Below are 24,669 nucleotides of genomic sequence, written 5' to 3' on the forward strand. Positions count from 1 at the left end.
TATTTTCCACAACTTGGACATCTCGGTTTCTCCCTTCTGCAAACCCTTGACACATGACCAAAAGCTTTACAGTGGGATAAATGCTCTGACTTTGTAGTTTATATACCCTAACTGCACTTGAGTAGGGAGAGACTTCATATCAATCACTCCAGGAATATTTTTCATCTCTTTAACATCGACTTCCCACGAGACGCCAAAATATTACCCCCTTGATGGGTGCCCTGTTCCGAAGAGACACAAACGACACCTCAAACTTTTATCAAATCGGGAGAGCCGCAACACACGTTCCTTCTGATCGCAGATGTACAAAACATCTAAACAAACCCGCCTCTCGTGATCCTCACACCCTTCACTTTACCCATCACTCGCTCCACCAGTTTGGATAGCTCAAATGGATTCTTCAAGATTGGTATTTCGATAAACTGCTCCTCATTACCTTACTCCTATAAGATATAAAGTGACATTCTCCGCACTCTACCCCACTTTGCTCCCTTTTCCATTCTTTTGAACAATACTCCAACCCTCCTTGATTCTACCGCCATTAGATTCACAATCCGCCATCTTTTCGAGAGGCTAGGGTCACCGCCTCTCATGATGTCTGATTGGTCCAGTTTGAAAATTAGACCGGGGCCAGGTTGTTTGGAAGTGAATGGAGAGGACTGTAGATCAATGTTTGTGTGAATAAAAATACATAAAACGTGAGTTATTATAGTATTTCAACGTTTTTATAAATATAGCTACAAAAGATAGATGCATAACCTTTTGATTCTGTCTAAGCTAACGCGTTTTGTCGTCTCTCTTTCCAGCAACGCAACGTTAGTTAGCTAGCGTTGCCGTTAGATAGCCTAGCCTTTAGCTATCTTATTGTATCTAAAGAGTAAAGGGCATCATAAACAATGTGAAATGTCTGTCTTTTAGAGTGATGGATACGTGTTTGGACAAGAAACCAGAGAGAGTGGGACCGATTGTGGTTGACGATTTGAGAAAGAACTTGTTTGCAGATTTTTGTGCAATTCCATCTGCTCTGCCACAGGTTTGTTTCTGTTCTGATATGTTTCTTGATGTGACAAGTTAACTAGGGTCCATTTTTTGTTATTAGATGTTATTAGATATACGCTATATAGCTAGATTTAGTAATTGGTTTCATAGCATCATCTTTTAACTAAATCCCAGTAAAATGCTGTCTACTTATCTCCCTACAGGATTCTGTATTATTTGAGAAAGAGCATTTGCGTGTCTACCTCAGGATACGTCCGTTTACCACAGCAGAGAATGAAAGTGGTGAATCTCAGGTATTTTCCCATGACACACATTCAGTACACTAAAACGAGGAGCATTATGATTGATCCGAATGCTGTGGTACATACTACTTTTCCTCCGTTTGAATCCAGGAATGTGTCTCCATGGAGCCACCAGACACCGTTTTACTCAGGGCACCTAGGACCTCTTTATCAACCAGACGACAAACCAGTCACTCAGACGGTGACAAACCAGTCACTCAGACAGCCCAACGATTTCAGTTCACCCAGGTAAGGCATTTTCTGGCTGTTTGATTAGTAGCTATTTGTAAAGATGTACTTTTTCTAAGAAATGAGTGTGGACATTTTTTCTTAACCGTTAACCCCCTCCCTCGCCAGGTGTATGGCCCTGACACTACACAGAGGCAGATGTTTGATGGCACAGTGAAACGTCTGGTAAGAGATGTTCTAGAAGGAGGGAATTCTATTGTCTTCACATATGGAGTCACCAACGCTGGGAAGACGTTCACATTCCTCGGTCAGAATCTATAGATTTGTTTTGCATGTTTCCAATTTGCATTTAACAATTGAAGTTATAACATTGGGTTATAAAGTCAGTGTTCATAAATCGTTTTCTAGGGTTTTCTATGCAGACATTTTGGAATGTGCCCTTTGACCTCTCTCTGTTTCATACCCAACGCTCGCCACAAAACACTTTTGGCATTGTCCCTCTTTAACTCGTAATCTATTTATACTTCCAGGCCCTGAGAGTGATGGTGGAATTCTGCCAAGGTCTTTGAACGTGATTTTCAACAGCATCGAGGGCAGAGTCTACACACAGAACAACGTCAAACCACATCGATGCAGAGACTTCACCAGGCTCACAAAGGACCAGCAGGATGAAGAGACTACAAATAAGCTAAACCTCATGAGACTGTCAAAGGAGGTGAGTTTTAGCAGTAAAACCTCAAGCACAATGCCCCCCCTTTGCTTTCTCTCTGAAATGTAAATGAGTCTTCTCTCTTTTTTTTCTCTCTTCAGAGTGGTTTTCTGAAAAGTACGATGAGCTCCACATGCAGGTCAACAATACTGGAGGGTAAGAAACTTGTTTCAGGCTTTGAGTATGTAAGTACAGCAGCTATGTATTTTTGAACATTTATTGATACTGTATTTGACACCAAATAAACATCTTCATTGTTACACTGTTGTTAAATCAATGTATGATTTGTTGTCTGATTGACAGGTTCCTCCTTAAGCGACATCAGTGATCAGGGGGAAGGAGACAGTTTCTGCCTGGACGTGGACTCCCACACTAAATACTCAGTGTGGGTGTCCTTCTGTGAAATCTACAATGAGAACATCCACGACCTACTGGAGCCCATTCCTAATGGGTCACATAGGCGAACCGTCCTTCGGCTGTCACAGGACATCAAAGGCAATACCTTTGTGAAAGGTAATGTCACTTTGATTGAATATGTGATGTATTAGTCAAGATCAGGGCTTCCCAACCCTCTTCCTGGAGATCTACTGTCCTGTAGGTTTTCAGTCCATCCCAAATTTAGCATATTTGATTCAGCTAGTTAAGGTCCTGTTGAGCAGCTAATAAGTAGAATCAGGTGTGTTAAAGTAGGGTTGGACTGAACCCACAGGACGGTAGATCTCCAGGAAGAGGGTTGGGCAGCCCTGGTCTAGATGCTATGAGATTTCAGTTCATACAGAACGTACACATGGTTCCCCTTGTAGCTCTAAAGTGGGTTCAAGTAAACAATTCCGAGGAGGCGTACAAAGTTATGAAGATCGGAAAGAAGAACCAGAGTTTCTCCTGCACGAAGCTCAACAACGTCTCCAGCAGAAGCCATAGCATATTCTCAGTTCGGATCTTGCGTATTGAAGATGTTGGTGTACCCAGAGTCCACACAATTAGCGAGTAAGTGACTCAAGTTATTGTGTATTTTTATTTTTTTTTGCTCTTCTCCAGATTGTCCTGTTTTTATTCATGGTTGTGTGTTATGTCTAAGATTGTCGTTGTGTGATCTGGCTGGATCGGAGAGATCTGGAAGGACTCAGAATAAAGGAGTGCAGTTAAAAGAGGCTGGCAACATCAACACCTCATTGCTGATTCTGGGCAAATGCATCAACGCTCTGAGGCTCAACCAACAAGCCAAGTGAGTATTTGACCTGTATACAGATGTATGCTTTTACACGCACACTGACTGCACATGTTTGTTTCTAATAAACCAATATAATGCTCCTTTTATGTACATATCTTCCAGGTTCCGACAACATGTGCCCTTCAGAGAGAGCAAGCTCACACACTACCTCCAGGGGTTTTTTTCTGGTAGAGGGAAAGCCTGCATGATCGTCAACATCAACCAATGCGCCTCCATGTATGACGAGACGCTCAACGTCCTCAAGTTCTCCGCCGTCGCCCAAAAGGTCAGTCAGTGGAGCTTTATAAGGAAGCGTAAGCTTGTGGTTGGTAATATACACTACCGGTCAAAAGTTTTAGAACAACTACTCATTCAAGGGTTTTTCGTTATTTGTACTATTTTCTACATTGTAGAATAATAGTGAAGATATCAAAACTATGAAATAACACATATGGAATCATGTAGTAACCAAAAAAGTGTTAAACAAATCAAAATATATTTTATAATTGAGATTCTTCAAATAGCCACCCTTTGCCTTGATGACAGCTTTGCACACTCTTGGCATTCTCTCAACCAGCTTCACCTGGAATGCTTTTCCAACAGTCTTGAAGGAGTTACCACATATGCTGAGCACTTGTTGGCTGCTTTTCCTTCACTATGTGGTCCAACTCATCCCAAACCATCTCAATTTGGTTGAGGTCGGGGGATTGTGGAGGCCAGGTTATCTGATGCAGCACTCTCCTTCTTGGTCAAATAGCCCTTACACAGCCTGGAGGTGTGTTGGGTCATTGTCCTGTTGAAAAACAAATGATAGTCCCACTAAGCCCAAACCAGATGGGATGGCGTATCGCTGTGGTAGCCATGCTGGTTAAGTGTGCCTTGAATTCTAAATAAATCACAGACAGTGTCACCAGCAAAGCACCCCCACACCATAACACCTCCTCCATGCTTTACGGTGTGAACGGAGAGCATCCGTTCACCCACACCGCAATTCGACCATGAAGGCCTAATTCACACAGTCCCCTCTGAACAGTTGATGTTGAGATGTGTCTGTTACTTGAACTCTGTGAAGCATTTATTTGGGCTACAATTTCTGAGGCTGGTAACTCTAATGAACGTATCCTCTGCAGCAGAGGTAACTCTGGGTCTTCCATTCCTGTGGCGGTCCTCATGAGAGCCAGTTTCATCATAGCGCTTGATGGTTTTTGCGACTGCACTTGAAGAAACTTTCAAAGTTCTTGAAATGTTCCATATTGACTGACCTTCATGTCTTAAAGTAATGATGGACTGTCGTTTCTCTTTGCTTATTTGAGCTGTTCTTGCCATAATATGGACTTGGTCTTTTACCAAATAGGGCTATCTTCTGTATACCCCCCCCACCTTCTCACAACACAACTGATTGGCTCAAACACATTAAGAAGGAAATAAATTCCACAAATTAACTTTTAAAAAGGCACACCTGTTAATTGAAATGCATTCCAGGTGACTACCTCATGAAGCTGGTTGAGAGAATGCCAAGAGTGTGTAAAGCTGTCATCAAGGCAAAGGGTTGCTATTTGAAGAATCTGAAATATAAAATAGATTTTGAATTGTTTAACACTTTTTTTGGTTACTACATGATTCCATATGTGTTATTTCATAGTTTTAATGTCTTCACTATTATTCTACAATGTACAAAATAGGAAAAATAAAGAAAAAACAATTGAATGAGTAGGTGTTCTAAAACTTTTGACCGGTAGTGTAAGCGGGAAAAATGCTAATTTATCTTATTTCTCAGGTGGTGGTCCTCAACACCAAACCAGTCCTTGCCATTGCCCCAAAGATATCTGCCAGAGAGGTGTCCCTCATCATCAACAATGCTGACTGCAAAGACCTGTGGAGTAGGAGGAAGAGCTCCATGGTGGCTTGGGAAACCACTCTGGAGGATGTGCAGGAAGATGAGGATGACGAGGAAGAGGAAAGTTGTGATGAGGGCATGGCAGAGGAAACCATTCTGGAGGCGGGAGAAGAGGACAAGACGGCACTTGACGAGGACTTCGACAATGTAGGTTTTGTCCATATTCAAGATGTTGATATACTGGTTAATTTTCACTAAATGTTAAAGATGGATTTTGTTGGGTATTTTAAGGGCCAGCTTGCTCTGGTGGAGGAACGCAATGAGAAGCTTCTGAAGGAGGAAGCTGAGAAATTGGCTTTGGAGTCTCACATCCGTGAAGAGGTCACCATCGAGTTCATGGAGCTATTCTCCAAAATGGAAAGTGATTACAAGTAAGTAGTCGATGCATTTCCCTCTCTCTTTTAAAGTCGCGCTGTCAATCTTAGCCGTTGTCTGGAGATGCATTGACCGAACAATGTTTTTGTCTTGCAGGGAGCGTCTTGCCAAAGAGAGGGAGATCACTGAGGACAGAGTGGACAAGAGGTTGGAAATCCTGAAGAATTTAGTGGGCAAGAGTGTCGGCGAGCGTGCAAGAGTCACTGGTGACAACGAAACGACAAAGGTAACAGTCTTATTCAGATCACAGGTCATAATATCAGATCAGGCAGAGAATACAACTTCACCACTAACATCCTTACCTGTGCTTGTTTGAATAGCATGATGAGTTTAGTGCTGATATCTTTGTTTTCCACCGCAGGAGGATAAGGTAGTGCTCTTGGAGGGGATCGTTGACGCTATGCGAGACGACCTGGCTAAAATCAGAAGGGACGCGGAGGCTGCACAGACCTGTCTGGTGGACCTGCCTGAGTCTCCTGGCACTATGGCCAGCCTGAGGAAGCAAGTGGACGACTTATCAGAGGAGCTCCTCAAGACCCAGCAGCAACTCAACCTCAAAACCAATGGCATGTATAGTATGTCTCACTTACTGTGATTTTGATCATGATGAATATTCTGGATTTAGCTCAAGTGTGTTTTCCCTTCTGTTTACAGAAATGAGCATTGAAATGAAACCATTGTGCGGGCAGCTAGAGGAAGCGAAGGAGGTAAGCTTGGCTATTGATATCGGATGTATTTTGTTGCATATGAACACGAAATGAAAGGTTTGGTTAGAGTTTATGGGTTTCCATATTTTGATTGCATGCAGAATTTGGAATCTCAGACACAGAAGTTTGAGGCCTTAATGGAAATCTGCCATGAGAAAGATGACGTGATAACCAAGCTGCAGGAAGCAATGGACCAGAATAGGGAGGCTTCAACTAGGGATGTAAGTAAATGACTTGAACTTGAAATACTTGCACCTGCATTAATGGCATATCTGGGGTCGCTTTGTTATCAGTCCTAGTGTATGTAGTATGATCCATCACAGAACCTCTGTATAGGATAATATGCATTCCCTTTCACCGTTTTTGTCAACAGAGGGCCTTGGTTGACTCCATCAAGGAGGAGATCCTGAGCTTGAAACAGAATTGTAAGTGTATGAGCCGGGACAGTCTCAGTTCTGAGGAGGGCAGAAAACGTCATGCAGATGTCCTGGAAGACCTTGATGATCAGCCTTCGCTGAAAAAAGGTAGTCCTCAAAAAATATGAAAAGGGTTGCATCTTTTATCGGGCTAATGGTCCTTATGTTTCCATTTACTTTTAGAGTTCTGTATCTGTCTGACCTTCTCCTTTACTCTCTCCAGGGAGTCTTGAGGACGAGCGTCTCATTCTAGCAGACGAGTTGGAGAAACTCCAGGCGGAATGTCGTCAAAAAGACATGACCATTTTGCAGTTAACAGAAGACAACAAGGCGACGGTTCAGAAGTTGGAGACGGTCAAAAGAGAGATAAAAAGAAAGAGTGAATATGCCGAAGAGCTCAAACGTGAGAGGGTATCATTTGAACAGACCGTCCAGAAGCTCAGCGACGATCTGGAGGAGCAGACTGATGACTGTGAAGCTGTGATTGCCTCGCTGGAGCAAGAGAGGAAAGAGACCGCCAGGCTCTCCAAAGACAACAAAGCACTGGTCAACGGCATCTTCCTGCTCCAGCAGACATCACAGAAAGTGGAGTCTTCTGTGAAAACTCTCCAAACAGAACTTACCGAGCAGACTGAGAGGTCCGCCAAGGTTTCAGAGGAGCTAGAAGCAGCCAGAGCACTCCTGAAGGGTCTTAAAGACGAATCCAACGGAAAATCCCAAACCATTGAATCCTTGACTTTGGAAACTGAACGGCTCCGGAAGGAAGCAGAGGAACTGAAGGTCTCTTCTGCACAGAGGAACAACTCCAAGTTCCATGACACCATAGATGCCATGAAGAGGGAGTGTGAGAGTGTGGTGGAGAAGTCGGTCCAGAAGAGCCAGCGGATAGCTGACCTGGAGCAGGAGCTCAACCAGGTCAGAGAGCAGCTCTCTGGACAGGAGGAACTCTGCAGCCAGCTGAGACATGAGCTAGAGACACAGCGGTCCGAGGCCCAATTCAATCTACAGGCCTACGAATTAGAGAAAGGGACTTGCAACGAAATTATGAAGAGTAATGCCGACCTCAAAAAATTGGCAGGCCACCAGAAGGAGCAGATCCTGGACCTGGAGGCGCAGGTTCAGGCCTCTGGAGGCAGCTCTGAGAGGGTTGCGGCGTTGGAGAAGCAGCTGGCTGAGAGGGAGGCCCAGTGCGGAGCTCTGCAAGAGAGACTAGAGGAAGCTCAACGGAAACTGGAGGAGGAGGAGAGTCACAGAAAGTCTAAGGAAAAGGTGATTGAAGACATGCGTCTTGCACTGACAGAGCAGGAGAGGACACAGACTGAACAAGAGCGGATTCTGGAAGCCAAGGTGAAAGAGATTGAGGCTTTAAGTGAAGGTGAGTGGTCACACACACTTTGTATAAAACATTTTTTGTCATTGATTTAAGCTTGTGTCTTCATTCAGAGACATAAATGGATTTGGCAGTAATATCTCCATTTTGGATTTAAGAGCTGACGAGTTTGAAGGACGGCTGCCTACAGAAAAACACAAACGGTGCCAAGTCCTCTCATGTCCTCAACGACTGTCCCGGCGAGTGCGAGAACGTGAAGTGGGAATGTCAGCGGACCGAAGAGCGCTTGAAGGTAAGAGCCGTCGTTTGATCACTACTCGACGTCCCCCCCCTGAAACTCCAGCCATTTCCGGTTCTGTCTGAAACGGGACGGAGTACGTGGTGAGTAAAGTAACCATTCCTTTTGATGTCCTCCTAGCTGCCTAATGAACAGTATGAGTCAGAGAGGTGGCTTGAAGAGAGGGCTATTCTGACGGAGGTAGCCAATGGGCCAGAGGAGGAGAAGAGCCCGTGCCTGGCCCTGGAGTTGATGAGAGGGTGTTCAGAAGAGCTCAGTTGTAGCCAGCCGCGGACTGAAGAGGTAAATGGGATCATTATGACTCTGAAAAATAAACACAATCGAACTGCTGGGCTTGTAATGGCGTCTCTGGGTCAAAGGCAGTACTTAACGGAGTGTCCGAGTACGTAGGCAGTGAATGTGCAGCGGGAACTTGCTTTGATGAAATGAGTGCAGAATAAGGTCACAGAAATAGCATTTTGGAGTTTCTGTGACGTAGTCCATTATTTAGTGGAACATTGGAAACGTTTTACCTCATAACTTAAATTCTAGTCGCATTATCTTTGATCCATCTGATATAGTGTAGATAACTCTTTAACAGAATATTACCAGCATATGTCTTATCACATTTTTCAACTAATTGCTATGTAGTTGCAGGGAAAGCGGGTGCACTTCAGACAGGCGCAATTGACAGTCTGTCTCACCATAAGGACTGTCGGCTGTGTCTGTTTTCAGGAGACCTTGCCAAAGCAGCCCTCTGAGAAAGAAGAGAGCACGGAGGAGAGTGGCTCTCTGGTTGAGGCCCTCAAATTAGAGATGCAGAAACTCCAGGAGAGGAAAGCAGACAGAGAGCGCAAGCTCGGGGAGATCAACGAGCACTCCAACTTCCAAACACAAGAGGTCAGTATAGATCAGAGAATCATTGAGCTGCTTCCAATTCTGAGTGGTTGACTGTTTCCTTCATTTTTCTTGTCATTTTTCAGCCACAACATCGGGGATAGACTCATCCAGGGCCTACATTTTACTTTTTGGTCCACCAGTCACTCTGGCAAGTAGATTTTAAAATCTACCAGCCACTCATATTTTTTACCAGTCAAAATATTTTTCCCTGCTAAAATTACACCAATAAAACACAAAAGAAAGGATGACCTTGCTTTGTAATGTTTCTAAAACAATAAATGTATAAAGTAAGAAGGAATGTGGTATATTGTTTAATTACATTTTTTGTGACCTGAGTCTTTTAACCAAAGACAAATGTTTGCCTGCCCCTTTAAGGGCCAGAGGTTACCGTGGTAATGCGACTCCAGGCATGTTTGTGTCTGTGAGTAGTAGGCTATCTGCATTGCTTCTCTTCCATAGCAGTTGAAACTCAAACATTGAAAAACAACCTAGCTTGTGAACAAAACAACGTAAATAGCCAAAAAACACAAGGACAAAGTCTCACTTCAGTAGACATTCAAGTAAATTAAACACATTTTTATGCCTGTGCACAGCGCTTCTAAAAATGAGTCTGTCACTCAGCGCTTCACGTGGGTAAGCACAGCCCCCAGCCAGGCAGTGTTGCAGCGCGAGGCAGAAATACTTTGGAAACAGCTACTGCAACATTAACTTTGCTATGAAATACTTGACTTTTTATTCACAAATGCGAGTGAAATGCTCGCGATGTGGAGCCCTGACCACCCACCAACGTGGCTGGTGAAATAGACATCTTACCTGATCATTTCAAAATCTACCAGCATTTGGCGGATGTTAATTTTAGGCCCTGGACTCATCCCAATACGGGTGTAAAAAGAACATTCATATTTTCTGTTTTGTGGTCTGTGTGTGTTTTTGCCTGTGTGTATAATGTTGGCCTGTCTGTCTGGGCAGGTACTGGACTCCTCTGAGGTGTCCACAGACGGCAGGCGAGAGCGTCGCTTCCCCAAACCAGAGCTGGAGATCCAATTCAGCCCTCTGCAACCCAACAAGCTGAACATCCGGAGGCAGGGAGAGGACAAGTCTGTGACCGTCAAAATCACCCGCTCAGCCAGGAAGAGAAAGAGCAATGAGATGGAGAAGGTACAGATCAGATAGAAGATCTAGAAAATAAGGTCCAGAAGTTCTCAAGTTCAGTTGACTGAAAACCATAACATTGCATATCTCTTGAATCTCATTACACTTTCTCAAAAATGTAGACATGGAAAGCCTGTTCGGTCGCATAGTGTTGCTCTGCATTTTTTTGATTTTTGTTTGTGTTTGTACGTGCATGTGAGAGGTTGAGTAAGGGGTGGAGAGGATTAGAACATCTCAACAGACTGGGTATTACCCAGGAGAACCCTTCCAGAGAGCAAGCAGCAAATACACGACAATGACCACGTTTACATGCACACAGTATTCCAGATAATGGCTCGTTTCCAGGTTAAGGTCTTATTCAGGATCAGGCGTTAACATGCACATACTCTTTACAGCATATACTCTTCCTGGTGTCCACACAGGATTATAATAACAAAAGGTTACCGCCTACATCAGGGGTGTCAAACATACGACCCGTGCAGGGGTTCAATCCAGCCCGCGGGTAGTTTTGAGTAAAAACAACATCGATATACTTTAAAATGACTAAAACCAAACCGAAACTGTGTAGAAATGATAGTTGACCTTATTCATACAGTTTTTTGGTTTTGTTGTCCAGCTTGCTAATAATCATCAAAATGAAAGCTAGTGTCAGGGGGGAGGGGTGAACAACAACAAAAATAAATGTTTTGACGGAGAGGAAATATAACTAATTTTCAGTGCGGACCTCCGGACCTCGTCGAATGCGGGCCCCCTGGGCAAAATTAGTTTGACAATCCTGGCCTACATCATAAACAAAACAATGCATTATACAATAAGTTATTACATCACTACTCTGTCACTACAAATGTACAATATTACAATGCGTGTCTGTGTGCCTCTTCACAGTCCGCGTTGTGCCGTGAGGTGTTTTTAAATCTGATTTTACTGCTAGCTTGAGTTACTTGATGTGGAAGAGTTCCATGTTGTCTAATTAGAAACATGCAGCTTCTCTTCTGTCATTACCTGATGCTCTAAAATACTAAATAAAGCCTTGCTCACCAGAATGATGTCATAAATCAATACACTAGAATGATGTCATAAATCAATAGAATGAATGCATCAACAATCTAGTTGACATCGGTAAAGTTTTTCTCTCGCAGAGCGAAGACCTTTAGGTACCGGGGAGATTTTCCGTGCAAAAATGTCCAAATGACATTGGTTTGTTGACCAGTTTTAAGGCAATGAAAAGCTGTAAAAACTATCCAGCATGTTTCTGATAGTATTTCAGTTAGTCTTCGATGCATATTTTGTGGTTGAAAGTCAAATAATGTCAGCTTTTATGACTCTAACATTTGTTTGGCCTACACAACACACAACAACATTTGTTTGGCCTAAGCGTGCATTTGCATTTTCTGAAGATGAAACAAGGAAATCATATTTCTCCACTTCTGTTCCCGAAACCAAATTAACATTTGGTCTATAATTATACTGCAAGAAGCAATTAATTCTGCTGAATATTATAATAAGCATACAGTCAGTGTCCAGACTTCAGTTACTATTCCAACTATTACTGTTTCCATCTGAACTTCAAAGGTGGTACTACGCGATACTGAGCCTGCGCAGACTGCGAAAAACAACGGTAAACTGGATAAGATGTTTACATGCCGCAGTATCCGCATATCCCAGGCGGATACTGCATATCACAAGCTTATTTGGGTTATTTTAAACGGGATATGATGTTTATATGCGTCAACTCAAACAGAATACTTGAGAATAATAATTATAATATAATAATAATGGGATATTGGTGTGCATGTAAACGTGATCAATGACTCGCCTCTCTCACTGCACTGAAAAACTGACAAACTACCTCAAAGCGCCCTTCTCTGTTTAGCAGGGCTGAGTTATGCCAAAGAAGCAAGAATAATATCAACAGATAATAGGTGGATAAACAGTTGTGGGAAGCTGGAAAACTACAGGCACAATCCCTTGAGTCCCTTCACATTCCAGTCTCATGACAGATTGGATAGTATTTCAAGGTCCTGGTTGCTTTTCCTCCTTTTTATGTGTTATTTTGGAAGAAATTATAAGGGCAATTCCATGGTAACTGAATGATGCTGAGACTCAGAATGTTCACTTTCAAATTTATGTCAAACAATGGAATTGCCCATAACACAGATTTAACCAGATCCCTTTGAAATTCGATCTCAATTATGCGATACATTCAGCGAAGGACTGCATCATTCTGACTTGATGTCCTGACGAATTGACCCCTTCATTGTAATACAACACTGTGTGGTGTGTCAAGTTTTTGTGTGTGTGTCTCTCTCTCTTTCTCTCACAAATTCTAAAATGGTCTCTGTGCCTCAGGACCCTGTGGAAAGTGAGAACAAAAAGAATATAAAGTTGAGGGGGAACAGAGTGAACATAGAGGTGAGAAGAGAATCTAGATCAACATTGAAATATGTTACAACTTTAAGCTGCGTCATAACTCATTTGAATGCCACTAGTAAAGCTTATCCTGTGTGTATGTCATGTCAACAGTCGCCGACAGTGCTCGGTGTAAAAGCAGACCAGAAGACGCAACGGACACCAGCAAGTCTGAAAGGCAAAAAGGATGGAACCCTCCAGAAGATTGGAGACTTCATCCAGAGTTCCCCAACTCTGCTCGGAAGCAAAGGTTAGCAAGACTGCTGTTCTCCTTCACTGATGCCAGTGTACTGCACACACATCAGACATTCAGCCAAAATAATATTATTATTATTATATGTTATAACTATGTCTCTATCCATAGCCAAGACAATTATGGGGATCGTAAGTGGAAATCCTACAGAGCGAGAGAAATCCACGGCAGTGAAACCGAAGAGGACCAAGAGGAAACTGTACAAGACCGACATCTCCTCCCCTCTGGACATCCCGTCTCATCCGGTGAGTGACAAGCAACTCTGTCTGACATGGTAGGAAAAGCACAGACAAAATAAGGAAAAACAAGGAAATGCCTCTCCTGAGGGGAAATGTAATAGCTAATCATATGCGAGCGTTAACAGCCAGTGTTTCCAATCAAACGCAAAATACAATACTGAAGTTGGAATATTCGAGTCAACAAGACAAAATCTGGAAGGATGGCCTCAGAAGACTTGGATAGTTTGCTCTTTTAATGTGAAAATGTTAAAAATATTAATCGGACATGGATTGTGTCAAATCTTTATCAATTTAGGTGGTATTAACAAATCACTTGTGCAAGCTAATATTGTGTTTTTTGTTGTAATGTTGCAGATCCTTGGTCTTGATCAAGATGAAAAAGAAAGTGATCATCTCATTATCAAGAGGCAGCTAAGGTCAAGAACAGCAAGGAAATGACTCCAAACTTGGTCAACAGTGGCCGAGAGTTTATTTCTTACTATATATATATATTTTTTTTTTTACCTCTTTTGAAAATCAGTGTCTTTGTGTTAGAAAACTAGCTATGTACATATGTGAATATTGTCATATTTTGTTTCTCATTTTCCATTATGTTTGAGAGAAAAAAAACACTTGTGCTTTTTAACAAATTCTTTTTTGATTGATAAAACATGGCAAATGTACATTGGCCACGCAGCCCGTGATCAGAGAGTAGTACACAAGGGAGACATTGAAGGACAGAGTATTCATGGTTTAATACTGCTCGACTGGGGCCAAGTGTATGTCATGGTCATTTCTTCTCAGTGGCACCCGTCAGGTGTGGCTGTCATCTAAGGAGAGTAAGTGATATATTTTATTTCTCATCCCCCCCTCCCCTCTCTGTGGTGGGTCCCTGACGGGTCCCACTCACAGCCAGTTGGGTTCGGCCTCAGGTGGGCAATTAATGGGACATTGGCCTGTGTTTGTCTGTCATTGCTGTTGTCATTGAAAACATGTCTGATGATTAAATGCTTTTTGTTCTCTGCTATGCCTGGCTGTTGTTTTTTGTTGGCTTATCCCCTTGTGGGTTTAATGCGCTTCTCGAAGAAGTCTTGAGCTTCCTTGGCAGTTGAAAATGTGTGTGTTGTGTTCTGGAAGGTCAAGGTGAGTTTTGCCGCAGCTCAGGTTTTGCTTGCGTAGTTGGGATCCCACCTTGTTGTAGGTCGCCCTCTGTTTTAGCAGTTCGGCACTGAAGGTCTGGGTAGATGCAGATCCTCTTCCCTGCATAGGTCAGACCCCCAGATTCCGTTGCAAGGCGAACAATTCGCCACTTGACTTCAGAGCTGTGGATCTGTACAATCATACAGCGAGAGCCATTGCGGAGTTGACCGGTGCGGTGCGCAATGTTAATCAGCGGTATGGGAAGCAGCTTCTCCAGCCGAACAGTTCATAGAAAAGATTGCTCATGAAGGAAGTTGAGTTGCCCGCTTCCACACCAGTTTCAAATCCTGTAACCTGCACATTGAATTTACAGGAATTATTTTAGAGTGATTCCGTTTTCTCTTTTAGGAGTTTGATTATCCTTTCGACCTTGGCTTGCGCTTTTTTCAGGCCATGGAGTCGCACCTCTGTTGGATTGGCTCTCTTCTCCAGACTTTCCACTTTGGTTGAATAGATATCAACTTTAGCAGTGAGCACTACCAATAATTAATTTACCGGTTTTAATTTTAAATTGAAGGCAGAGGTAATCTTACGAACTCTCTCAGATAGTAGCGGCCAGCTCTTTCTGTTGCCTGGGGTTGAGAGCCGCCATGTTCCCACAGTTGAATTGTGGAAGGACAAATTCTAGCTACTGGAGCGTAATACACCTGCTAGTTATTTCTTGTCACACAATGAATGTCCCACACCTTAGTTTAGTATTGACAAGTTTTTGGAAATAAGTCGTTTCATTCATAGTAAATGCCATAAGAAAGACACAATAAGGCCACATGTTTCAATGCATGCCACTGGAACCGGAAATGAATTGTACACCTCTGATTGTAAATCCTCACCAAGCCAGATTGAGTCCTTTTTTAAAAAGATATAAGAACTTCTCTCAACTGAGGAAGCCAGCGTTCCCAAATCTCCCCATGAACTCATAAGGGCATTGGATAACCTGAATAAAGGCAGATCACCTGGTTTGGACTGTATGGCTCCTGAGATCTATTTAACATTTTGGAACCACTGTTAATTGAAATGATGAACACAGCCATTCATTTGGAAGGGATGTAAATGCAACACTAATTTAGCTTTTATTAACTAAAGGTAAGAACGCCACCCAGTGCTCTCACTATCGCCCCCTATATTTGATATACACTGGTATTAAACAATTTTCTAAAATTCTACTGTCCCATCTCGAAACTTGCCCAAATTGGTACATTTGGACCAAAGCAAGTAAAAAAAAAAAGAAGAAAAAAACTATTATCCTCAGATAACCTCAGTCTATTACATATCTTACATGCTTCATCAGAAACCAAAACTCCTTGGGCAGTTCTATCTCTCGACGCAGAATAAGCTTTTGATAGACTATAATGGTCACATCTTTGGTCGTTTTTGGAACATATGGGACTTTACTCCAATTTCATTAATATGATATTACATAACAGTTTTGTTTCCAACAAAAGGGCTTTATTACAGACAGAAATACTCCTCAGTTTCATCAGCTGTCCTGGTGGCTGGTCTCAGACGATCCCGCAGGTGAAGAAGCCGGATCTGAACATTAAATTCTCTGGCAACAGCTCTGGTGGACACTCCTGCAGTCACCATGCCAATTGCACGCTCCCTCAACTTGAGACATCTGTGGCAAGTGCCCTTTTATTGTCCCCAGCACAAGGTGCACCTGTGTAACTACGCTGGACTGTTCTGAATTGGCCAGCAATGAGTGCAGATCTAAATCCCATTGAAAACTTGTGGAGATATCTGAAAACGGCAGTTGGGAGAAGGCACACTTCAAATCTGGGAGAACTGGAGCAGTTAGCACGAGGAGTGGGCCAAACTGCCAGTACAGAGGTGCAGTAAGCTCATCGATGGCTATAGGAAGCGCTTGATTATAGTTACAGAATTGTGGAGACCAAATACTTTGGTAAATTTCAACTTATTTTTAGGGACAATTGTGAGTTACTTGAAAAAAGTGCAAGGGTGCCAATATTTTTTGGCCACGACTAAGTGAATGTTGGCTCACCACTTAAAGATGAACAAGCTAGAGGAGCTATGTCAGAGTTTTGGCACAGGTACAGCCGACGTTAACTTCCTAGTAAAATAAATCTAATTGATGGGGATATTTTACGATATTAATCCTTCCCCCACCCCACAGCTTACCAAAACATTTCCAGTCACTTAAAACTAGCTTATTAGTGTCTCCATACATTTTTGTGCGTATTTTTTTTTTAGCTCATAAAACATGGGACCAACACGTTACCTGTTGCGTTTATATTTTTGTTCAGTGTATATATATATTATTATTTTTAATGAAAAAATACTCCTCTCTGAACGTAAACAACTTAAACCAGGTAGAAAGTGTGTAGAAATGATAATCAAATTATATTTTTGTATAATATTATATATATATATTATTTTTTAATCAATCACAGTATTTTCAATACTGCGCTATTGTATTAGCAGCACTAGTTTGGTTGATTTTGTGGTCTTAAGTTTATTAACATTCTTCATAAAGAATATGAGCAACATTTGATTATTGGTGGGGATGTTGTTCCCTTGTCATAAAATTGCTACATTTAATATAAAAAATAGTTTTCCAGATTGTATTTTGGTGATTATTTTTCATGATGCGAATATTGAGTCGAGACTGAGACAACCTGATTAAATTTGGGTCCTGAGGCAAAACCAGTTGAGAACCACTGTTTAAAATTGTATTTCCGGGAACTAGCATTTCGTCCCATCCTAAATTGTTTTAGACATGATTCTTCTGCCCCTTGACTGAGTATAGAGAGAAATGTGGTGTCTCCTATTGCCCTGGAAGAGTTGGTCTTTATCTCCCTAAAAGCTGCAATATATAACTTTTTGGGCGACCTGACCAAATTCACATAAATGTCAGTTATAGATCTGTCATTCTCATTGAAGTCTAAGAAGCAGTAGATGTGTTCTATGTGAGCATGCTTCCTGTTCTTAAATTGAGTTTTTGCATCTTTTACTTTTGGTTTTGTAAACCAGCTTCAAACAGCTGAAAATACAATACTTTTGGTTAGGACAAGATATTTCACAGCTGTTTAGATGGTATAATGATTCTCTACGCTATACTATTGCTTGTTTTGTCACACAGACTGAAATTAAGAATTTACTATTAAATTACTTATAAAATTACTATTAGCATTTTAGTAACCAGGAAATGGCGGCGCAATTTCTGCATATTAAACAATGTAAACTATGATTTGGTGCTATTATTGCTCACACAATGTCTATTTGGTGCAAAATTGAAAAACAATATAACTGGGAATCACAATGACATGCCCTTACTCCAATATTTCACAATAATGCCTTGCGGTCTTTTACATCCCCCAATAGTCCAAATGTGGAATCCGTACCCTTGCTGATATCATGGACAGTAATGGTTTGAGAAAATTCCAAGATTTGAAAGACACATGCATAGCCGGGCAACTCTTTTTTTCTATATTTACAAATTACTGTAGGTTAGCTATGCTGGCTTATGGAGTCTCTTAGGAAACCCAACTATCGAACCATCCAATGATGGGATTTATAAATAAATGATTTGCTCCCGAAAGGACTGATCTCTATAATATATAAAGAACTTCTGGAAAGCTCATATTCTGAGCTAGCCATTAAAGGATGATCCACAGATCTAAATGAATCTGAACAACCCTTTAACTGGAACAGGATATTTCAAAGTGCATTAATATAAATATTCAATGCATTGCATCTACAATATTACTTAACGATGATAGCTCCTTGAATCTCTCAATCAATCAGAGATGATTGCTACTGGCAGGCAGCACTGCCGCAAAAAATATGTTGGATCTTAGATGGCAATCACCCCACTATACAGTATATATAAAAGTATGTGGACTCCCTTTCACATTAGTCGATTCAGCTGTTTCATCCGCACCCGTTGCTGACAGGTGTATAAAATTGAACACACAGCTCTGCAATCTCCATAGACAAACATTGGCAGTAGAATGGCCTTAATGAAGAGCTCAGTGACTTTCAACGTGGCACCGTCATAAGATGTCTGTTCGTCAAATTTCTGCCCTGCTAGAGCTGGCCCGGTCAACTGTAAGTGCTGTTATTGTGAAGTGGAAATGTCTAAGAGCAACAACGGCTCAGGCGCGAAGTGGTAGACCACACAAGCTCACAGAAGGGGACCGCTGAGTGCTGAAGCGCGTAGCATGTATAAATAGTCTGTCCTCGGTTGCAACACTCACTACCGAGTTCCAAACTGCCTCTGGAAGCAACGTCAGCACAAGAACTGTTCGTCGGGAGCTTCATGAAATACGTTTCCATGGCCGAGCAGCCGCACACAAACCTAAGATCACCATGCGCAGTGCCAAGCGTCGGCTGGAGTGGTGTAAAGCTCGCCGCCATTGGAATCTGGAGCAGTGGAAACGCATTCTCTGGAGTGATGAATCATGCTACACCATCTGGCAGTCCGACGGACGAATCTGGGTTTGGCGGATGCCAGGAGAACGCTACCTGCCCGAATGCATAGTGCCAATTGTAAAGTATGGTGGAGGAGGAATAATGGTGTGGGACTGTTTTTCATGGTTCAGGCTAGGCCTCTTAGTTCCAGTGAAGGGAAATCTTAACACTACAGCATACAATGACATTCTAGATGATTCTGTGCTTCCAACTTTGTGCCAACAGCTTGGGGAAGACCCTTTCCTGTTTCAGCATGACAATCCCCCCATGCGCAAAGCGAGGTCCATTAAGAAATGGTTTGTCGATATCGGTGTGGAAAAACTTGACTGGCCTGCACAAAGCCCTGACCTCAACCCCATGAATTGGAACGCCAACCGCGAGCCAGGCCTAATCGCCCAACATCAGTGCCCAACCTCACTAATGCTCTTGTGGCTGAAGCAAGTGCCTGCAGCAATGTTCAACCATCTAGTGGAAAGCTTTCCCAAAAGAGTGGAGGCTGTTATATCAGCAAAGGGGGGACCAACTCCATATTAATGCCCATGATTTTAGAATGAGATGTTCGACAAGCAGGTGTCCACATACTTTTGGTAATGTAGTGTACATGTCAGTACATGCACACAAAAAGTAGGTCACATGGGGGAGAGGCGTTGTGCCGTGAGGTGTTGCTTTATTTGTTTTTTTAAACCAAGATTGCTGTTCACGCATTATGAGATGGGAGTTCACTTCCGCTATATAAGATGGAAGGGAGTTCCATGCACTCATGGCTCTGTATAATACTGTACATTTCCTTGAATTTGTTCTGGACTTGGGGACTGTGAAAAGACCCCTGGTGGCATGTCTGGTGGGGTAAGTGTGTGTGTCAGTGCTGTGTTTAAGTTGACTATGCAAACAATTTGGAATTTCTAACACATTAATGTTTCTTATAAACACAAGGACCGATGCAGTCAGTCTTTCCTCAACTCTTAGCCAAGAGAGACTGGCATGCATAGTATTAATATTAGCCCTCTGATTACACTGAAGAGTAAGACGTGCCGCTCTGTTCTGGGCCAGCTGCAGCTTAACTACTGTAGGTCCTTCTTTGCAGCACTCGACCACACGACTGGACAATAATCAAGATAAGATCAAACTAGAGCCTGCAGGACTTGCTTTGTGGAGTGTGGTGTCAAAAAAGCAGCACATCTCTTTATCATGGACAGACCTCTCCCCATCTTTACAACCATTGAATCAATATGTTTTGACCATGACAGTTTACAATCTAAGGTAACACCAAGTAATTTAGTCTCCTCAATGTGGTCAACAGCCACACCATATATATATATAGAAGTTTACATACACCTTAGCCAAATACATTTAAACTCAGTTTTTCACAATTCCTGACATTTAATCCTAGTAAAAGTCCCTTGTCTTCGATCCGTTAGGATCACCACTTTATTTTAAGAATGTGAAATGTCAGAATAATAGTAGAGAGAATGATTTATTTCAGCTTTTATTTCTTTCATCACATTCCCAGTGGGTCAGAAGTTTACATACACTCAATTAGTATTAGGTAGCATTGCCTTTTAAACGTTTTGGGTAGCCTTCCACAAGCTTCCCACAATAAGTTGGGTGAATTTTGGCCCATTCCTCCTGACAGAGCTGGTGTAAGTCAGGTTTGTAGGCCTCCTTGCTCGCACAAGCTTTTTCAGTTCTGCCCACAAATGTTCTATAGGATTGAGGTCAGGGCTTTGTGATGGCCACTCCAATACCTTGACTTTGTTGTCCTTAAGCCATTTTGCCACAACTTTGGAAGTATGCTTGGGGTCATTGTCCATTTGGAAGACCCATTTGCGACCAAGCTTTAACTTCCTGACTGATGTCTTGAGATGTTGCTTCAATATATCCACAAAATTGTCCTTCCTCATGATGCCATCTATTTTGTGAAGCGCACCAGTCCCTCCTGCAGCAAAGCACCCCCATAGCATGATGCTTCATGGTTGGGCTTCATGGTTGGGATGTTGTTCTTCGGCTTGCAAGCCACCCCTCTTTGTCCTCCAAACATAACGATGGTCATTATGGCCAAACAGTTCTATTTTTGTTTCATCAGACCAGAGGACATTTCTCCAAAAAGCACGATCTTTGTCCCCATGTGCAGTTGCAAACCGTAGTCTGGCTTTTTTATGGCGGTTTTGGAGCAGTGGCTTCTTCCTTGCTAAACGGCCTTTCAGGTTATGTCGATATAGGACTAGTTTTACTGTGGATATAGATACTTTTGTACCTGTTTCCTCCAGCATCTTCACAAGGTCCTTTGCTGTTGTTCTGGGATTGATTTGCACTTTTCGCACCAAAGTACGTTCATCTCTAGGAGACAGAATGTGTCTCCTTCCTGAGCGGTATGACGGCTGCGTGGTCCCATGGTGTTTATACTTGCATACTATTGTTTGTACAGATGAACGTGGTACCTTCAGGCGTTTGGAAATTGCTCCCAAGGATGAACCAGACTTGTGGAGGTCTACAATTTTCTTTCTGAGGTCTTGGCTGATTTCTTTTGATTTTGCCATGATGTCAAGCAAAGAGGCACTGAGTTTGAAGGTAGGCCTTGAAATACATCCACAGGTACACCTCCAATTGACTAAAATTATGTCAATTAGCCTATCAGAAGATTCTAAAGCCATGACATCATTTTCTGGAATTTTCCAAGCTGTTTAATGACACAATTAACTTAGTGTAGATAAACTTCTGACCCACTGGAATTGTGATACAATGAATTATAAGTGAAATAATCTGTCCGTAAACAATTGTTGGAAAAATTACTTGTGTCATTGTCACGATCGTTGAGAGACGGGTCAGACCAAGGTGCAGCGTGGTATGCGTACATGTTTATTAATACGAATAAACACTTGACAAAATAACGAAACGTGAAGCTCAAACAGTGGCTACAACACAACAAGCCAAACGCAAGTCAAGATCCCACAACTAAGGTAGGCAACTAGGCTACCTAAGTATGATCCCCAATCAGAGACAATGAGCGACAGCTGCCTCTGATTGGGAATCACACCCGGCCAAACATAGAAATACACATACTAGATCCTAAACATAGAATCTAATAACATAGATCTCAAACGACACTCACACCCTGACCCAACCAACGAGAGTTCTCTCGATCAGGGTGTGACAGTCATGCACAAAGTAGATGTCCTAACCGATTTGCCAAAACGATAGTTTGTTAACAAGACATTTGTGGAGTGGTTGAAAAATGAGTTTTAATGACTCAAACCTAAGTGAATGTAAACTTCCGACTTCAACTGTATATATATATATACACTGCTCAAAAAAATAAAGGGAACACTTAAACAACACAATGTAACTCCAAGTCAATCACACTTCTGTGAAATCAAACTGTCCACTTAGGAAGCAACACTGATTGACAATAAATTTCACATGCTGTTGTGCAAATGGAATAGACAACAGGTGGAAATTATAGGCAATTAGCAAGACACCCCCAATAAAGATGTGGTTCTGCAGGTGGTGACCACAGACCACTTCTCAGTTCCTATGCTTCCTGGCTGATGTTTTGGTCACTTTTGAATGCTGGCGGTGCTTTCACTCTAGTGGTAGCATGAGACGGAGTCTACAACCCACACAAGTGGCTCAGATAGTGCAGCTCATCCAGGATGGCACATCAATGCGAGCTGTGGCAAGAAGGTTTGCTGTGTCTGTCAGCGTAGTGTCCAGAGCATGGAGGCGCTACCAGGAGACAGGCCAGTACATCAGGAGACGTGGAGGAGGCCGTAGGAGGGCAACAACCCAGCAGCAGGACCGCTACCTCCGCCTTTGTGCAAGGAGGAGCAGGAGGAGCACTGCCAGAGCCCTGCAAAATGACCTCCAGCAGGCCACAAATGTGCATGTGTCTGCTCAAACGGTCAGAAACAGACTCCATAAGGGTGGTATGAGGGCCCGACGTCCACAGGTGAGGGTTGTGCTTACAGCCCAACACCGTGCAGGACATTTGGCATTTGCCAGAGAATACTAAGATTGGCAAATTCGCCACTGGCGCCCTGTGCTCTTCACAGATGAAAGCAGGTTCCCACTGAGCACATGTGACAGATGTGACAGAGTCTGGAGACGCAGTGGAGAACGTTCTGCTGCCTGCAACATCCTCCAGCATGACCGGTTTGGCGGTGGGTCAGTCATGGTGTGGGGTGGCATTTCTTTGGGGGGCCGCACAGCCCTCCATGTGCTCGCCAGAGGTAGCCTGACTGCCATTAGGTACCGAGATGAGATCCTCAGACCCCTTGTGAGACCATATGCTGGTGCGGTTGGCCCTGGGTTCCTCCTAATGCAAGACAATGCTAGACCTCATGTGGCTGGAGTGTGTCAGCAGTTCCTGCAAGAGGAAGGCATTGATGCTATGGACTGGCCCGCCCATTCCCCAGACCTGAATCCAATTGAGCACATCTGGGACATCATGTCTCGCTCCATCCACCAACGCCACGTTGCACCACAGACTGTCCAGGAGTTGGCGGATGCTTTAGTCCAGGTCTGGGAGGAGATCCCTCAGGAGACCATCCGCCACCTCATCAGGAGCATGCCCAGGCGTTGTAGGGAGGTCATACAGGCACGTGGAGGCCACACACACTACTGAGCCTCATTTTGACTTGTTTTAAGGACATTACATCAAAGTTGGATCAGCCTGTAGTGTGGTTTTCCACTTTAATTTTGAGGGTGACTCCAAATCCAGACCTCCATGGGTTGATAAATTTGATTTCCATTGATAATTTTTGTGTGATTTTGTTGTCAGCACATTCAACTATGTAAAGAAAAAAGTATTTAGTAAGATTATTTCATTCATTCAGATCTAGGATGTGTTGTTGAAGTGTTCCCTTTATTTTTTTGAGCAGTGTATATACACTACCAGTCAAAAGTTTGGACACACCTACTCATTCAAGGGTTTTTCTTTATTTTTACTATAGTGTGCAAAGTTGTGATCAAGGCAAACGGTGGCTATTTGAAGAATCTCAAATATAAAATATATTTTGATTTGTTTAACACTTTTTTGGTTACTACATGATTCAATATGTGTTATTTCATAGTTTTGATGTCTTCACTATTATTCTACAATGTCAAAAATAGTAAAAATAAAGAAAAACCCTTGAATAAGTAGGTGTGTCCAAACCTTTGACTGGTACTGTATATATATTTTTATTTTTTGACATTCCCACAGGAAAGGGGTGATATGGGGAGGGTTTTCTCTGATCGCCGGGGTGAATGTAAAAGCAACCTTGGATGTTTAGGGGGTTAGAGGGGGCGGGTGGGGAGGTAGATAGAGATTTGGTGGGGCGGGTACTGACAACCAACCTGTGTTGCTAGGCGGGGTGGGAAGGGGTGGAAAACATGTTGGACTGGGGAAATGGGATGGGAAGTCAGGGGTGTAGGCCTATCTCTTTCTTTCTCTCTCCATTACATACACATTTTATTACTCCAAAATCCTGTGTGATCAATTTGATCATTTCTCTCAGTTTTTGTTGTTGTTGGGCAGCCTACCGTACATGTGGAATAAACAAAGTGTTTAAATTGACATGAATATTGTACCTGTAACCCCTCCCCCATTAATGAGAATCCATAATAGGCCTACAGTATACATCTAGCTAGATGTGATGTCCTCAAGAAAACCTTGGCGTTGCAAAACTGCCTATTAATGGCATTAGGTTGTTCGGAGTTAATGCATTACCTCTGGTGCACC

At 42.6% G+C, this 24,669-nt stretch overlaps 1 protein-coding gene across 1 annotated transcript; it reads left to right on the top strand.

The window, feature by feature from the left end:
- Window positions 1-922: 922 nt before the first annotated feature.
- On the top strand, window positions 923-13,781 carry LOC311141866 (kinesin-like protein KIF20B; the record flags this gene model as incomplete). Its single annotated transcript, XM_084177363.1, has 26 exons — window positions 923-1,033; window positions 1,203-1,292; window positions 1,392-1,529; window positions 1,638-1,776; window positions 2,000-2,184; window positions 2,280-2,334; window positions 2,482-2,691; window positions 2,982-3,165; window positions 3,257-3,403; window positions 3,512-3,674; window positions 5,166-5,387; window positions 5,532-5,656; window positions 5,757-5,886; window positions 6,022-6,235; window positions 6,315-6,367; window positions 6,469-6,588; window positions 6,741-6,891; window positions 7,007-8,158; window positions 8,272-8,405; window positions 8,532-8,693; window positions 9,126-9,290; window positions 10,260-10,448; window positions 12,792-12,854; window positions 12,966-13,101; window positions 13,216-13,349; window positions 13,698-13,781. 26 exons carry the CDS (start codon window positions 923-925, stop codon window positions 13,779-13,781), a joined length of 4,656 nt encoding a protein of 1,551 aa, XP_084033489.1.
- Window positions 13,782-24,669: the final 10,888 nt, after the last annotated feature.

The sequence above is a fragment of the Coregonus lavaretus genome (assembly GCF_964263955.1).
Source record: "Coregonus lavaretus genome assembly, chromosome: 1".
Lineage (NCBI taxonomy): Eukaryota > Metazoa > Chordata > Actinopteri > Salmoniformes > Salmonidae > Coregonus > Coregonus lavaretus.